The 17819-nt window shown below is 37.1% G+C and overlaps 1 protein-coding gene across 2 annotated transcripts in view; it reads right to left on the reverse strand.

The window, feature by feature from the left end:
* Nucleotides 1-14936: 14936 nt before the first annotated feature.
* Nucleotides 14937-17819, reverse strand: part of FGF13 (fibroblast growth factor 13) — a 605359-nt gene continuing 602476 nt past the window's right edge. Inside the window, exon 7 of one of the 2 annotated variants that reach the window (XM_032757733.2) lies at nucleotides 14937-16799. In XM_032757733.2, the coding sequence (XP_032613624.1) occupies nucleotides 16663-16799 (137 nt within the window). In that variant the 3' untranslated portion in view covers nucleotides 14937-16662. The remainder of the gene's footprint in view (nucleotides 16800-17819) is intronic. The other variant, XM_032757735.2, reaches the window with a different exon arrangement.

The following is a 17819-nucleotide window of genomic DNA, read 5'->3' on the forward strand; positions in this document are numbered from 1 at the left end:
TTCAAGGAGAGATTTGGGTGGGGACACAGAGCCAACCCATATCATTCTGACCCTAGTTCCTCCCAAATCTCATGTTCTCACATTTCAAAACACAATCATGCCTTTCCAATAGTCCCCCAAAGTATTAACTCATTCCAACATTAACCCAGAAGTCCAAGTCCAAAGTCTCATCTGAGACAAAGCAAGTCCCTTCCACCTATGAGCCTGTAAAATCTAAAGCAAGTTAGTTATTTCCAAGATACAATGGGAGTACAGAAATTGAGTAAAAACACCCATTCCAAATGGGAGAAGTTGGCCAAAACAAAGGGGCCATAGGCCCATGCAAGTCCAAAATCCAATAGGGCAGTCGTTAAAGCTTAAAGTTCCAAAGTGATCTCCTTAGACTCCATGTCTCACATCTATCCAGGTCACAATGATGCAAGGGGTGGGCTCCCACAGCCTTGGGCAGCTCTTCCCCTGTGGCTTTGCAGGATACAGCCACCCTCACAGCTCTTTTCATGGGCTGGTGTTGAGTGCCTGTGGCTTTTCCAGGTGCACGGTGTAAGCTATTGGTGGATCTACCATTCTGGGGTCTGGAGGACTATGGCCCTCTTCTCACAGCTCCACTACACAGTGCCCCAGTGAAGACTCTGTGGGGGAGCTCCAACCCCACATTTCCCTTCTGCACTGCCCTAGCAGAGGTTCTCCCTGAGAGCTCTACCCCTGCAGCAGACTTCTGTCTGGACATCCAGGCATTTCCATACATCCTCTGAAATCTAGGCAGAGGTTCCCAAACCTCAATTCTTGACTTCTGTGCACCTGCAAGCCCAACACCATGTGTAAGCTGCCAAAGCTTGGGGATTGCACTCTCTGAAACAATGGCCTGAGCTGTATGTTGGCCCCTTTTGGCCACAGCTGAAGCTGAAGCAGCTGGGATGCAGGGCATCATGTCTCAAGGCTGCAAAGAGCAAGGGGGGTGCCTGAGGCCTGGCCCACTAAACCATTTTTTTCCTTCAAGGCCTCCTGGCCTATAATGGGAGAGGCTGCTGTGAAGGTCTCTGACACGCCCTAGAGACATTCTCCCCATTGTTTTGGTGATTAATATTTGTAGTGATAGGAATATTCTATATCTTGAAAGGAGTTTCTGTTACATGGTGTACGCATTTGTCAATACACATGAATTGATATACCTAACAGGTTTGTATATGATACAGTATATAATTTTAGCTCCATTTCTCCCCAAAGAAGTATAGAAATATTAAACTCTACTTCCTGATATGCATGATAAAGGGTTTAAAGATGAAGTGCATTGATGTCTGTAACTTATTTTGAAATGCAAAAAAATAATTATTTTATAGATAAGAGCATTAATTGATGGATATATTTTCATAATGAAATGTTGGGGGAAATATTTGGAAGTGAATGTAATCAACTAACTTGTAACCTTAACTTGGAGATTGTATCAAATTGGTTAGAGGTGTGGACCAAGCCAAATTAAATTGTAACTATAGGTTTTTTAAAATTTGTGTTGAGCTAAATTTTAAGGTAAACTGAAAGAAGCTGTGTAAAAGAACCAAGGATCATCATGGTAAAGAGAATGAACATGAGATGTGTGTGTGTCTGTGCATGCACACATGTGTGTGAGAGAGAGAGGGGATAGCTGGGCACAGTGACTCACAATTGGTATCCTCGTGACTTGAGAGGTGGAGATGGGAGGACCACATAAAGCCAGGAGTTCAAGACCCACCTGGGCAACATAGTGAGACCCCATCTCTACAAAAAATTTAAAAATATTAGCTGGGCATGGTGGCACACGCCTTGTAGTCCCAGCTACTCAGGAGACTGAAGTGGGAGGATCACTTGAACCAAGAAATTCGAGGCTGCAGCGAGCTGCGATTGTGCCACTGTAATCCATCCTGGGTGACAGAGTGAGACCTCAACCCCAGAGAGAGAGAGAGAGAGAGAGAATATTTTAAATTATTTTGTAAAACTCAACAATTCCAAAATAAACTTTATACAAGGAAAAAAATAATTAAAATATGCATTTTAGATATTGGGGTGATGTCAGCAAGATGGCAGAATAGGAATTTTCTCCTGTCATGTCCCCAGTATCTACAATTTTGACAACCACTCAAGTATGAGAGTACCTTTGTGGGAGTCTGGTAGTCCAGCTCACAGATGGAGCAAAACAATTATGAGACTAGGCACATTGAAAAGAACCCGAAAATAGTTTCACTACTTATGTCAACCCTCTCTCAAGCTAGCAGAACTCAATGCCAAGAGATACAACTTTGACTCATGATTTCTCCACTGGGTGAAAGGGAGAGTGTAGTAAATGAGTGCCTGGCTTTCCTAGCCATATGGGACACTGACCAAGAGGCCTACTTCTTTCTATCCCCACTCAGAATACTGAGGGGATCATCATGGCTGAGTGACTGAGAGGCTGTGAGCAGGGAACAGAGGTAGGGACTCACAGCAACCAGAGACTGGAAATTCAACAAAGGGAAACATATACTACTAACAACTTCATAGACTCCATCAGGAGGCCCACCCACTAGTGGCTTGGGATGCCTGAACTGTAGACCCCCGAAACTGACACATGCATGCTCCCAAAACTTAGCATGTCTCCCTCCCTCCTCTACCTTGGCTTGCTCCCCACACATGGCCCAAACCCTGACCGTGAGTGTGAACTTGTGAGCATGCAGAGGCAGGCAGCTTGACTCTGTGGGAATGGGAGAAGGCACAAAAACTTGAGCACTTCAGGGCACCACGTTAGAGAAAACAAATGGGAAACTCTCAGAATTTGGTTTGGTTTTATGAGATTAAGAAAATACAGATAATCTTAAAATTTCTCAAAAAGAGGTTGAGTGATACATCTACAGAAAAGATGTGCAAGAGTCTTAGTATCCCTAGTCAGGCTAACTGGTATAACTGTTTCTCTTCTGAAGCCAGTCAGTATAGGCTGAAGGAGGAGACTACTTCTTCAAATGTGAACATGGCAACATGAGATTTCAAGGAACACCTGCCAAAAACAACACAAAAATAATACCACCAAAGAAACTCAATAATTTTCCAGTTGCCAACAAAAAAAAATGGAGATCTACAAATTTCCTGACAAAATATTAAAAATAATTGTTTTAAATAAGCTTGGGTTGCTACATGAGAACACAGAGAAGTCAGTAGAATCAGAAAAACAATGTATGACCAAAATAATAAGTTCAACAAAGAGATAGAAACTGTGAAAAACAAACAAACAGAAATTTTGAAGCTGAAGAATACAATGAATAAAATTTAAAAATGTAACAGAAAACATCCACAGCATACTCAATCAAATGAAAGAAATAGTGAAGTCAAAGCATTAGGAGAAACACCTAATATAGATGACGGGTTGATGGGTGCAGCAAACCACCATGGCATGTGTATACCTATGTAACAAACCTGCACATTCTGCACATGTACCCCAGAACTTCAAGTATAATATAAAAAGAAAGAAACTATCACAGTGAACATATAACCTACACAGTGGGAGAAAATTTTGCAGTCTATCCATCTGACAAAGGTCTAATATCCAGAATCTACAAGGAATTTAAGCAAATATACAAGAAAAAAAAAAAAACCGCATCAAAAAGTGGGCAAAGGACGTGAACACACACTTCTCAAAAAAAGACATTCATGAGGCCAACAAACATATGAAAAAAAGTTCAACATCACTGATCATTAAAGAAATGCAAATCAAAACCACAAGGAGATACCATCTCATGCCAGTCACAATGATGATTATTAAAAAGTCAAAAAATGACAGATGATGGCAAGGTTGCAGAGAAATAGGAACACTTTTACACTGCTGGTGGGAAAGTAAATTAGCTCAAACATTGTGGAAGACAGTGTGGTGATTTCTCCGAGATCTAGAACCAGAAATAACATTTGACCCAGCAATCCCATTACTAGGTATATACCCAAAGGAATATAAATCACTCTATTGCAAAGATACATGCACGCATATGTTCATTGCAGCACTGTTCAAAAGAGCAAAGATATGGAATCAACCCAAATGCCCATCAATGATAGAGTGGATAAAGAAAATGTGGCACATATACACCATGGGATACTATGCAGCCATAAAGAGGAATGAGATGTCATTTGCAGGGACATAGATGGCGCTGGAAGCCATTATTCTTAGCAAGCTATTGCAGGAACAGAAAACCAAACACTGCTTATTCTCACTTATAAGTGAGAGCTGAACATGAGAACACATGGACACAGGGAGGGGAACAACACACACTGGGGCCTGTCAAGTGGGGTGGGGTGTGGGGAGAGATAACGTCAGGAAAAATAGCTAATGCATGCTTGGCTGAATACCGCAGTGATGGGTTGAAGGTTCAGCAAACTACCATGGCACATGTTTACCTATGTAACAAACCTGCATATCCTGTACATGTACCCTGGAACTTAAATAAAAATAAAAATTAAAAGAAATCAAACCATAGTACTACAGGAAAATCATCAATCACAAAGACAGCAAGAGAGGAAGAAACAAAAAAACTTACAAAACATCTAGAAAACATTTAACAAAATAGCAATAGTATGTCTTTACCTATAAGTCATTAATTTTAATGTAAGTAGATTAAATTCTCTAATCAAAAGACAGTGAGTGGCTGAATGGATGAAAAAGGAAGACCTAAGTTCTTGCTATCTATAAGATAGTCACTTTAGCTGCAAGGACACATATAAACTGAAAGTGAAGAGATTAAAAAGATATTGCATGTAAATAGAAACCAGAAAGAAGCAGAGACACCTATACTATATGAGACAAAATAGACTTAAAGTCACAAACTGTAACAAGAGACAATACCATTATATAAAAATAAGTGAGTCAATTCATCAACAAGATGCAATTTTGAATATATACACACCCAACATTGGATCACCTAAATATATAAAGCAAATATTAATAGATCTGAACAGGAAATATAGACTGTAATAGTACAGTAGTAGAGGACTTTAATACCCAGCTTTCAACAATGGACAGATCACCCAGACAGAAAATCAATAGGGAATTGACTTGAACTACACTTTAGACCAAATGGACCTAACAGATACAAAACATTCCCTCCAAAAGCAACAGAATGTACATTCTTCCCAAGTAATTGCACAGGTACATCTTGAAGATACATCAAATGTTAGGCCACAAAACAAGTGTTAACAAAATTAAGAAGATTGAAATCATACCAAATATCTTTTCTGACCACAATGGTAAGAAACTGGAAATCAATAAAGGGAGGACAACTGTAAAATTCACAAATATGTGGAAATTAAACAATACACTCCTAAATATTCAAAGAATCAAAGAGCAAATCAAAAGAAAAATTTAAAAAACTTGAGACAAACAAAAGTGGAAAAACAACATACCAAAATATATGGGATGCAGCAAAAGGCGTTTCTAAGAAGGAAGTTTACAGTGATAAATGCCTACATTAAGAAAAAAAAAATCAAATAAACGACCTAATTTTACACCTCAAGGAACTATAAAAGAACAATAAACTAATCCCAAAGTCAGAAGAAAGAATGAAGTAAATATCAGAACAGAAAAAAGTGAAATAAAAACTAGAAAAATAAAAAAGAGCAATAAAACTGAGTTGTTTTTTGAAAAGATTAAAAAACAGACAAGCCTTTAGCTAGAGTAACTAAGAATGAAAGAGAAAAGACACAAAAACAAAATCAGAAATGAAAGAGAAGACATTACAACTGATACCATAGAAATATAAATGATCATTAGAGACTTATGAACAATTAGACACAAGTTGGGTAATCTAGAAGAAACAGATAAATTTATAGAAACATACCACAACCTAGCAAGACTGAATCATGAATAGAGAATCTGTAGAGACCAATAATGAAAAAGAATATTGAATCAGCAATTTTTTAAAAAAGAACTTCCCAACAAAGTAAAGCCCAGAACCAGATGGCTTCAGTGGTGAATTCTACCCAACATTTAAAGAAAATATAATACCAATCCTTCTCAAATCTCCCAAAAAAAAAAAAAAAAGAAGAGTAAGGAGCACTTCTAAATTCATTTTATGAAACCAGCATTATTCTCCTACCAAAGCCAGGCAAGGACACTACAAGAAAAAAAAAGAATATAGTCCCAAATCCCTGTTGAACATAGATGCAAAAATCCACAACCAAATACTAGCTAAAAGAACTTAACATCACATTAAGAAGATCATTCACCATAATCAAGTGAGAGTTATCCCTGGGATACAAGGATGGCTCAACATACTCAAATCAATAAATATGAACAATAAGACAATGAAGGATAATAATCATATGATCATTTCAACAGATACAGAAAAGGCATTTGAAAAAAAATCAACACCCTTCATGATGAAAACTTTCAAAACATTAGGTAGAGAAGGAATATCCCTAAATATAACAAAGGCCATATATATGACAAACTCACATCTAACATCATAGTCAGTAGCGAAATGCTGAAAGCTTTTCTTCTGAAATCAGGATGAAGAAGAGAGTGCTCACTCTTGCTACTTCTATTCCACATGGTACTTGAAGTTCTGCTTAGAGCAGTAAGTCGAGAAAAAGAAATAAAATGCACGCAAACCAGGACAGAAGAAGTAAAATGGTCTGTTTCAAATCACATGGTCTTCAATACAGAAACCCAATGACTCCAACAGAAAAATGTTAGAAGTGATAAATAAATTCAGTAAAGTTGTGAAGATTTTTGGGGACTTACGTGGTTCCATATGAATTTTGTAATTTTTTTTATGTCTGTTAAAAATTCTATTAAGATTTTGATAGGGCTTGCATGGACTCTGTACATCACTTTGGTTAGTATTAACATTTCTGTAATATTAATTCTTCCAATCTATGAACAAATGGATCTGTTCCCTTTGTCTTCTTCAATTACTTTCATCAATATTTTGTAGTTTTTAATATAAAGGTCTTTCACCTCCTTTGCTAAATTTATTTCTAAGTATTTTTTTGCAATTGCAAATGGGATTGTGTTCTTTATTTTTTGGATAGTTCATTGTTCGTGTGAAGAAACAACTGATTTTTTATGTTGATTTTTTATCAACATTGGTGAATTCTACCCAAGTGAAATTGGTGGAATCCCACTTGATTATGGTGAATGATCCTTTAAATGTGATGTTAAGTTATTTTAGATAGTATTTTGTTGTGGATTTTTGCATCTATGTTCAACAGGGATTTGGGCCTGTAATTTTTTTTTCTTGTAGTGTCCTTGTCTGGAATGGTATGAGAATAATGCTGGCTTCATAAAATGAGTTTGGAAGTGCTCTTTCCTCTTCATTTTTTTGGAAGATTTTGAGAAGGATTGGTATTAGTTTTTCCTCAACTGTTGGGTGGAATTCACCAATGTTGATACAAAATCAACATAAAAAATCAGTTGTTTCTGTACACTAACAATGAACTATCCAAAAAATAAATTAGTGGCTGGGTGCAGTGGCTCACGCCTGTAATCCCAGCACTTTGGGAGGCCAAGGAAGGTGGATCACCTGAGGTCAGGAGTTTGAGACCAGCCTGGCCCACATGGTGAAACCCCGTCTCTACTAAAAGTACAAAAATTAGCCGGGCATGGTGGCAGGCGCCTGTAATCCCAGCTACTTTGGAGGCTGAGGCAAGAGAATCCCTTTAACTCAGGAGGCAGAGGTTGTGGTGAGCCAAGATCACACCACTGCACTCCAGCTTGGGTGACAGAGCAAGATGCCATCTCAAAAACAAACAAAATAAATTAGAAAAACAATCCCATTTGCAATTGCATCAAAAAGGAAAATGTACTTAGGAATAAGTTTAACCAAGGTGGTGAAAAATCTGTACATTAAAAACTATAAAATACTGATGAAAGGAATTGAAGAAGAGAAATAAATGCAACAGTATCCTGTGTTCATAGTTTGGAAGAATTAATTTTGCAAAAATGTTGATACTAACCAAAGTGATCTACAGAGTCAATGCAAGCACTATCAAAATCTTAATATAATTTTTTACAGAAATAGACAAAAATTCTTAAATCCATATGGAACCACCTAAGTCCCCAAAGATCTAAAACAATCTTGAGAAAGAAGTTTAGAACATTTCCTGATTTCAAATTATATTATAAAGCTATAGTAATCAAAACAGTATGGTATTGGCATAGAAGCAGACACACAGACCAATGGAACAGAATAGAAAGCCAAGAAACAAACCCACACATATATGATCAACTAATCTTCAACAAAGGCACTAAAAATACATCATGGGGAAATATAGTCCATTCAATAAATGGTATTTTAAACATTCAATATCCAAATACGAAATAATGAAATTGGACCCTTATCCTATACCATACACAAAAGTCAACTCAAAATAGATTAAAAACTTAAACATAAGACCTAAAATTGTAAAATTACTAGAATAAGAAATAAAGTCTATGGCATTGGTCTTGGCAATAACTTTTTTTGGCTGTAACACCAAAAGCACATGCAACGAAGTAAAAATAAACAAGTCAGACTACATTAAATTAAAAAGTTTCAAAGCCAGGAATGGTGGCCCATGCCTCTAATCCTAACATTTTGGGAGGTCCCAAGGTGGGCAAGATGGCTTGAGCCCAGGAGTTTGAGACCAGCCTGGGCAACATGGTGAAACTCCATCTTTACTAAAAATACAAAAACTGAGGTGGGAGGATCACCTGATCCTGGGCAGGTCAAGGCTGTGGTGAGCCATGATCTTGCCACTGCACTCCAGCCTGGGTGACAGAGACACTGTTTCAAAAAATAAATAAAATAAAAAAATTATCTGCCCAACAAAGGAAACAATCGACAAAATGAAAAGGCAACCTGTGGAATAGGAGAAAATATTTGCAAACCATATTTCTCATAAGGGGTTAATATCCAAAATATATAAGGAACTCATACAACTCAATAGCAAAAATACAAATAACTGTATTTTGAAAAATGGACCAAGGAGCTGAATAGACATCTCTCCAAGGAAGACATACAAATGGCCAACATATATCTGAAAAGGTACTTAACATCATTAATCATAAGGGAAATGCAGATCAAAACCACAATGTAATATCACACTTGTTATTAATAGGAATAATATTATCCAAAACTTAAAAGATAATAAGTGCTGGCAAGGAGGTATTCTTGTACACTGTTTATGGGAATGTAAATTAGTATAGCCATTATGTAAAACAGTATGGAGATCTTCATAAAAGTAAAAATAGAACTACTGTGTGATCCAGCATTCCCACTTCTGGTTATATATCCAAAGGAAATTAAATCAGTATGCCAAACAGACATCTGCACGCCCATTGCACCATTATTCACAATAGATAAGTTATGGAACAACCTAAGTGCTCATGGACAGATGAATGAAGAAAGAAAATGTTATATATATATCTTAGCCATATAAAGAGGGAACTCCTTCTATTTACATAAACATGGATGAAACTTCAGAGCATTTTGAAATAAGCAAACTAAGTGAAATAAGCCAGATGCAAAAAGAAAATATACTACATGACATCCTTTATATAAAAAGAAGCTTAAAAAGTTGAACTAATGGAAACAGAGAGTTGAATGGTGGTTACCAGGGTCTAGGGGTTGAGGTAACGTGGAGCTGTAAAAAAAATTAATTTTTCACCTTTATATACCATTTCGGTTGTTCATAGTAATTATGTCACCTTAAAAAAATAAAATGTGCACTTTAGATGGGAAGATGTTGTTAGAACATAATTTTGCTGATTTTTTTCTTATATGATTGTACTGGTCAAACTACCCCTATAACTTGAGGAATTCCTTTTTGAGCAGGCAAAATACAGATTGTTCAACAGAAGAAAAGGAGGAATTAGTAGAGCAATCTTCTGTAGCCTAATAGGCAAGGTTGTGAATCATACTTTGCTCATAGTCCATTTTCTTTCATTTTGTCTACTGACGAGAATAAATTACTCATTAGGTTTCTACAAAACGTGTAGAGCAACTCCATTTCAGAGATGCTCAAATAATACAGACCTAAGTGGCTCATAATCTTTTTCTGGTAATGAGGTATGATGGAATGAGGCACTGTAGAAAGATTGCTCCTTTCCCAGACATCACCTGCATACCAGGGGCTCTGCCCCTCATTGTCCAGCTACACTAGGCTAATTAATATTTTTGAGATACCCAGTGCTATTTCACGCGCCTTTCATGTGAAGCTCTATGCCTTCACTTATACTATTCTGTTCTGTTTTGTTTTATTTGACATGGAGCGTCTACACTTCCCTTCTGGCTGTTGAATTCCTACTCATCTTTTAAGACTCCACTGAAAAATTAACTCGTCTTTGAAAATGTTTAAATTTCCCCAATCAAAAATTTTTCCTTCATTGTATGTTTTACACTGCAGCATTTATTGTAGTCTAAGTGTGATGCTTGCATGTCTATCTACCACTCTACACGGAGAGTTTGTAGAAAGATCATGCAAATTCCGCTTTTAGTACAGTTAGCCTTGCAGGTGACTCCGAGGAACTTTGAAGCTCTCTTTACCAAAACTTCCCTAAAAATAGCAACATGACTTCTTTATTTAGTGTCCTGCTACACACACGTACACACACACACACATACACGCACACAGAAACAATAGGGTAGTGTTTATTTTGTGTATATCTGGCACTAAATATGTTGGTAAATATATTGGTGGTGTATTTTGAAATGTTCTTAAGACCTATGAAAAGTCAAACATTGTTCAAGCTGTTTTATTCAGCTGTTTTACATTAATAAGAAAACTATAGTATAACCAGACTTGGAGAACTAATTCTTTCTGGTTTTGAAATTTTTGAAGAAGAAAATAACACTTGGATTGTAATCATCCAGTTTGTCCCAGGGTGTTAGTGACAGAGAGGTTTCCGTACGTGAAGAACATAAAACTGAATAGTTACTTTCAATTGGAGTTCCACTTTATTAATCCCAGTAAGGAAAGAAAAATTCTCTGTTACTAAACCCCAGAATATCTTTTTCTACAAAATTGACGCAGTTTCAATCCATTTATCTTTGTGTGAATGCTTTATCCAGGCCTCAGTAATGTGCTGTGCAGCACTGACAGTATTTAAGGTAATAAGTATCTACTGTGCCAATAAGCTGAGTGATTGACTCAAAGGAGCTGAGTTTTTACTCAATCATTATCCCATACATTTCTCTTACTCTAATTGCTAACTTTACACAGCATTAAAAACAAATTGTTAAGAGCGTACACATTATTACAGTACAAAATATGCAGCTATGCTAACATGTTGTAGGGCAAACCTGGGCAATACTATTTAGTGTGTGTGTCACAGCTGAAAGGATAGCTTCTGAAGCCAGAGAGCCATGGATTTTGAACTTGACTGCTCCATTCTCCCAACTGAATAGACATATGATCATCCTCCCAGAGGAAGACAGCATCTCTGAGTTCTTTTGGAGGCACATCTATGTGTGTGCCTGTGTGTGTGTGCGTGTGTGTGTGTGTGTGTGAAGTGTTTGTACAAAAGAGAAAGAGAGAGGCAGTGTTTGTAACAAAAACTAATAAAAAATGAGAAACTGAATTGACATTTGGTTAATTAGTTTACAATTCTAAAACTGAAAATCATCCACATTGCGTGTTCTAGAAAGACTTCCTGCATTGTGACAGAACTGCAACTGTTACAAACTTCTTCCAGTATGCCCACATAGAAATTGGAAAATCCCCAAAATGATGCCATGTATTATATTTGTCTGCATTCTTTATTATGGTAAATGTGATGAGAAATACAAGATACTTGTACTCATGTGATATTAGCAAAAGGGCTCATTGATTTGTCATAGATTATTGTTCTCTGTGCAACAAATTCAAACCAACCTCTAAAGAGTAACAGTGTTTAAAGATTAAAAAGGCCCAGAAAATGTGACGGTTCATGAAGAGTAACTTCCAAAATTCCTCTAAGCTGGGATTTTTTTTCATTCTCTCTCTCTCTGTTTCTTGGAGATAAAGAGCAGTCCAGAATTAGAGACATGTTCTTTTCAGTATACTATTACTTGTAGCATTCTCAATCGTGTGAAACCATGAGACCACATCTTTGTGGACAGAGCAATAAAAGTTATGAAAAGTTGTCCTTGTAAATATGGTTAAGAATTTGAAGGGTACTAGTGGCCTGACCTTGCTATACTTTGCTAATTGTTTTATAATTGGAAATGGTCATCTATTATACCACTGCCATATCCCTGTACAGATTTTTGTACTGACAATTAGAGTCCTGCTGTAATCAATTTCTAAAGTGCGAAAATGGCTTTGAATAGAGGTTGAAAGGATTTTCAGAAACAATAGAAAAAAGCGTAGATTGTCTTGAAGAGATTGTTGTTTAAAGACTCTGCCAGTGAAGGCACATTTCAATTTTACCCATGAATGACATCTCATCTAAATGAGGCTTCTAAGACACATTTGTATGAAGTTTGTTGAAAATGGTTATCAGTTCTGATCCCACCACCCCTTATCCACAGCATAGTTATGGTCAGCTGATGTACATGAAGAGATATTCATTTTCCCTCATACGTTCATTTGGACAATGGATGCTTGGAAAAGTTAAATCCATGTAGCTAAGGTCTTTGAAAAACCCTTCGGTGAGCTTGACTGGCTTAAAACTGGAACAAATGCTCTGGTTAGGGAGGGGAGGGGTGCCACAGATCACTTCCCTCTCAGTCCTTTAAGGATTCCATGGCAATGCGCATGTGCTCTCTTTGGAGACAAACAAACTCCTGGGAGGGGGAATTGGAGCCTGTTTTGCTTTTAAAAAGTTGCAAAAAGCCTGAAGAAAGTGTTGTTTTCTTTTCCATATTCAATCTCAGGCTAAATACAGTGTAATGATTGAATATACGTTCACAGATGGGGTGGCAAACTGACATTAAGTGCTATGCCATAGAACACTGACATTAAGTGCTGTGGCATAGAACAGTAGGTATCAGATTCAGGAGATTCCCAGGCCAAGCTTAAAACAAAAGAAGCACATAAAACATCACAGGTGATTCAGGTACACATAAAAAGCTTGAGGACTACCACTCTACTGCAATGTTAATAGACGCTCCATGAAAATGTGGCTTTGTGGCCCAGTAAGTTTGTCTCAGCATTTGTAAAAGTTAAACAGATTTCTTTAACACAAGACTTTTCAGAAATTAATCTGCTAATGCACACTAATCCTGAAGAAAGGAATAGTGTATGCCAGTGTGATATGGTTTGGCTCTGTGTCCCTACCTAAATCTCATTTAGAATTGTAATCCCAATGTGTTGAGGGAGGGACCTGGTGGGAGGTGATTGGATCCTCGGGGCGGTTTCCCCATGCTGTCTCATATAGTGAGGAAGTTCTCACTAAATCTGATTGATAAGTGGCGCTTTCCCATTCTCTCTCCTGCTGCCATGTGAAAAAGGTCCTTGCTTCCCCTTCATCTTCTGCCATGATTGTAACAGCCATGCAGAACTTCGAGTCAATTAAACCTCTATCCTTTATAAATTACCCAGTCTCAGGTAGTATCTATATAGCAGCGTGAGAATGAACTAATACCAGTGGTTCTGAAAGTCCCAAGGATCAACAGCCTCAGCATCACCTGGAAACTTGTTAGAAATGCCAAGTTTTGGGCCCACACAAGACTCACTCAATCAGAAACTCTGAAGGTGAAGTCCAGTGATCTGAGTCGTACAAGCCTTCCAGGTGATTCTGATGTGAGCTAATATCTGAGACCAATAGTATTTGAAGTGTTTCCCACAACTATTTGACTAAAGAGTCTTTTTTTTCTTTCATCAGTTATGTGGCAGGACTAATATTTTCTGCCAGGAGGACTGCTACTAAAGGATGTGCATGAGGGGATGGGGTGGGAAAGGGTGTGTGTGTATGTGTGTGTGTAATGAAGATGCGTGAAAGTATTGATATCATCACTTGTAGGAAGGTTTGAGGACTATTCATTTACTTATTAATTTATTTTAACACCACTGTCTGTTTAAAACAACTTTAAGGCAGCTCAAAAAGAATGCTGGGGGTAAAGGATTCTTCCTGGGCATTTTGACTCCATCCTATTAATGCAGGCATCCCTGAGACCCACATAGTGCTAATTTGCTTATTACCAGCAGACCTACACTGTTTCTGAACAACAGAAAAAGCAAGATCAGCAACTGAAGTAGTCAGTGACCAAACTTTAAAGTTCTTAGAGAAAGAGGGAGACAATGCACTACTTTTCCCTACTGATTGAAAAATTAGTAAGAGTTAATAGGGAGAGGTGGTTGAGTGAGAGTCTCCTCATTTTTAAAACATGGTACAAAGGATCCTGCATCCAAGATAGGCAGGTGGGCTTACCTCATGTAGGTGTGTTTAGAGCTCAGGCAGGATGAAGCAGGATGAGGAGGACTTAGCTCATGAAATCACAAGGTGACTAGACTTGGCTGGGGTGGGCAGGGATAGGAGCTCATGCTGAATCTGGTCCAAACATCTTAGAAATGAGGAGTCTCCCCTCCTTGCAAAAGCAGGCTGTTTGGGGTCACAGTAATTTTATTTGCAGATGCTCTGAAAAGCACTAGTCAATTACGTGTTATGTATTTCACAATTCTTCCCTCCATATACAGATGATCCTTCACTTACAATGGGGTCACATACCAATAAACCCGTCTTAAGTTGAAAATGCATTTAATACACCTAACCTAGCAAACATCATAGCTTAGCCTAGCCTACTTTAAATGTACTTAGAACGCTTATATTAGCTTACAGTTGGACAAAATCATGTACTACAAAGCATATTTTGTAATAAAGTGTTGAATATCTCATGCCATTTATTGAATACCATACTGGAAATAAAAAGCAAAATGGTTGTATGGGCGCTTAAAATATGAGTTCTACTAAATGCCTATTGCTTCTGTACCACTGTAAAGCCCCCCAAAACATGTAAGTTGAACTACTGTAAGTCAGAGACCATCTGTATTGACTGTTCTCAAAGTGTTCATTGCCAGACAATGCAGCTTTGGGGAGCTAGAGAAAAGTCATCAACATTAAAAAAATTTACATTTTCCTTCAGTTCTCAAAGGTAGAAAGGACACTAGATATCTAGTCCTGGGTATTCCCTCTAGAGAGGAGAGAAATAAGCAACAGAGAGGGGAAATGACACTGTGAGTGGCAGAGAAAATACTAGCACAAAGGTCTCATTTGTATAATTTGACTACTGAATGGGAATGTGAATTCCTCTGTACCAATCTGAAGTCCAAGTACAGTAACTAGTAAAATAAACACACTTTAAAGTGTTCATGTTAATATGAATATCTAGACTGTAGATTACCTGAGGACAGTGACCTTATCTACATTATACAATGTTTACTTCCAGTTGCTACTTCAGTTACTGGCACAAAATGGACGCTCAATAAATACATGTTGGAAGATTATTCTTTGAATGAATATAAAGAGTTTATTCGGTGCGTATTTGGGTATACAACAACAAATATTAAACAACTTTTTTAAACTTTTTGTGCACAGGACAGAAAACTGCCTGTACATGCTATGTCCACTTTTGGAACACAGATTTTTAACAATTATTAATGCACAAAATCTTACATATCATGCAACTCTATGCCAAGAACCCAACTTTCTTCCATGCAACAGATATGAAGATCTAAATGGAAACCTAGCTAAGTCTTAAACACTTTTCCAGTAGCAAGTATAATATATGTTGTTGAGGGAAAACCAGTCTTAACAATTCCTTGTATACAATATTCATGTGCCAAATACAATGACAGGAGGACTCATACATATACAGATAAGACATTTCTTATTTTAACAACACAAAAGACAACATCACAGTTCCACAGTTCCTGTCTTTACACAAGAAGCCACAACAATAGTTTAACATGATACACAAATGGAATTAAGAGAAATCTACACTTGAGGATAATTTTTTGAAGTTATCTTTACTGACTGGGGTTGACAATACAACTCAATTTCTACGCACAAAGTACAGCACAATAACTTGACCAGAATACCACAAATCTAAAAAAAAAAAAAAGAAAAACAATTGGTAAAACCACAAGAACACTGTTACCTTGAGCCTGAGAAGCCAATTCAGATTCAACCCTGAATTTGGTTGATTTGGATTAAGTGACGCAAAAAGTCAATAGAACCATTGAATTTCAGAAATCATAAAGTTGCACTATGCCAAAGAAGAGAGTACATGTGAATCAAGCGTAGATAGAAAACATCAAGCCAAGAAAACAACACAGTTCACATAATTTTGTTTGCCCCAACAAAACATTTAAGCAGTTAATTTTGTTATGTTTTGTTTTGTTTGTTTTTGAAGAACAATTGTGGTCTTTTACATTTTCTTGGTAGGAGAGCAAATTTTGATCAGCATTAGTGCTGTGAAATATTTTTGGATTATCATACCCAAAGTATAGGTGAGATCATGAGAAAATTTAGCAGTCCTTCTCCCAGATTTAGTTCACTAAAATGCTTGGCATTGTTTTGCACAAGCTCAATCTAAATAATGGGGCTTTAGTATGGATGATAAGAAGGTCTAATGGCAGATAGAATAGTGAACTCTGCCTGTTTGTTTGGTAAATGTCACTGACAAATTTGAACTTTTGGGTGAAGGACTGCTAGAAGAATTCAACAGCACCTGGAGGTAAGGTTCTGTTACAGAGCCCTTCTTTTGCCCTCACTGGCTACGTTGATTCATTGTGGCTCATGGATTTGCCTCCGTTCAGCACGCCAGAGACACTTCTGCTCTTGGTTGGGGTCCCGCTTCCAGATCGGGAGAACTCCGTGAGATCGTGCAGTGATGGCTCCTTGTACATGGCCACTGAAAAGCACACAAAGATGGTGTAAAAGGCCTTCAAATGGGCATACCAATTGTGAAAATTTCTAATAGTTTGTAAGTGTTCTATTCTACACACCTAAATGATAAGTATGTGAGGTAATGCATATGTTAATTAGCTTGATTTAGCTATTCCACAATGTATACATATTTCAAAATATCTTGTTCATAATAAATGTATACAATTTTTTATGTCAATTATAAATTAAATTCAGAAAAGGAAAAAGAGAAAAAAATACATTTAAAAAATGGGCATGCGACACTGGTCCTCAACTTTTCTTTTGGTTACTAGGCTTCTGTGCCTTAAGCCAGGCATGAGAAACACTGCTTTCAAGGACTAAGTAGAGAGTGGATAGGTTCAGATTAAGCAAAAATCTAGCCTTGGTGTAGTAGTGTGTAAAGAATTTTAGTGCCTAACTTCAATCACATATGGTTATGTAAGAGAGGATTAATAAAAAACGCATTTAATAAACCTCTTAGAAGTTTAAATATGATCTATATCATACTGTGCAATGCAAATATTAAAATTTAAAATATTTTAAAACACTGATTTCTATCATACCTTAAAATGAAACACTTTAAGAGTCTAAGTATTGGATAATTCTTGGTACAGTAAATGGTAAAGTTTATTATTGTGCTATAAATAAACATAATAGCTTATAGTTATGGAACACTTATAACATTAGATACTACTCTACGTTCTTTGCATGCATTATCCCATTTAACCCCTATGAGAATCTTATAAGTACTCTTATCCATATTATACAGATGAACTTGAGGCATAAACAGGTAAATAACCTGTTCAAGACCATCCAGTGAATAAAAAGTGAAGTTGGGCCTTGAATCTAGGTAGTCTGGCTCCAAAAAATGTGCTGTAAACCACAGTGCTATGCTTATTTGAATTGCACAGTGTCTGCCTCTACTCTAAACCCCTACTCTAACAGGCTAGTAATCTCTTTGAAGTCTTCCTCTGCTTTGCCTGCATTTTCTGTCTCTTCTCTACCA

The sequence above is a fragment of the Hylobates moloch genome, unplaced genomic scaffold (genome assembly GCF_009828535.3).
Source record: "Hylobates moloch isolate HMO894 unplaced genomic scaffold, HMol_V3 SCAFFOLD_7, whole genome shotgun sequence".
Lineage (NCBI taxonomy): Eukaryota > Metazoa > Chordata > Mammalia > Primates > Hylobatidae > Hylobates > Hylobates moloch.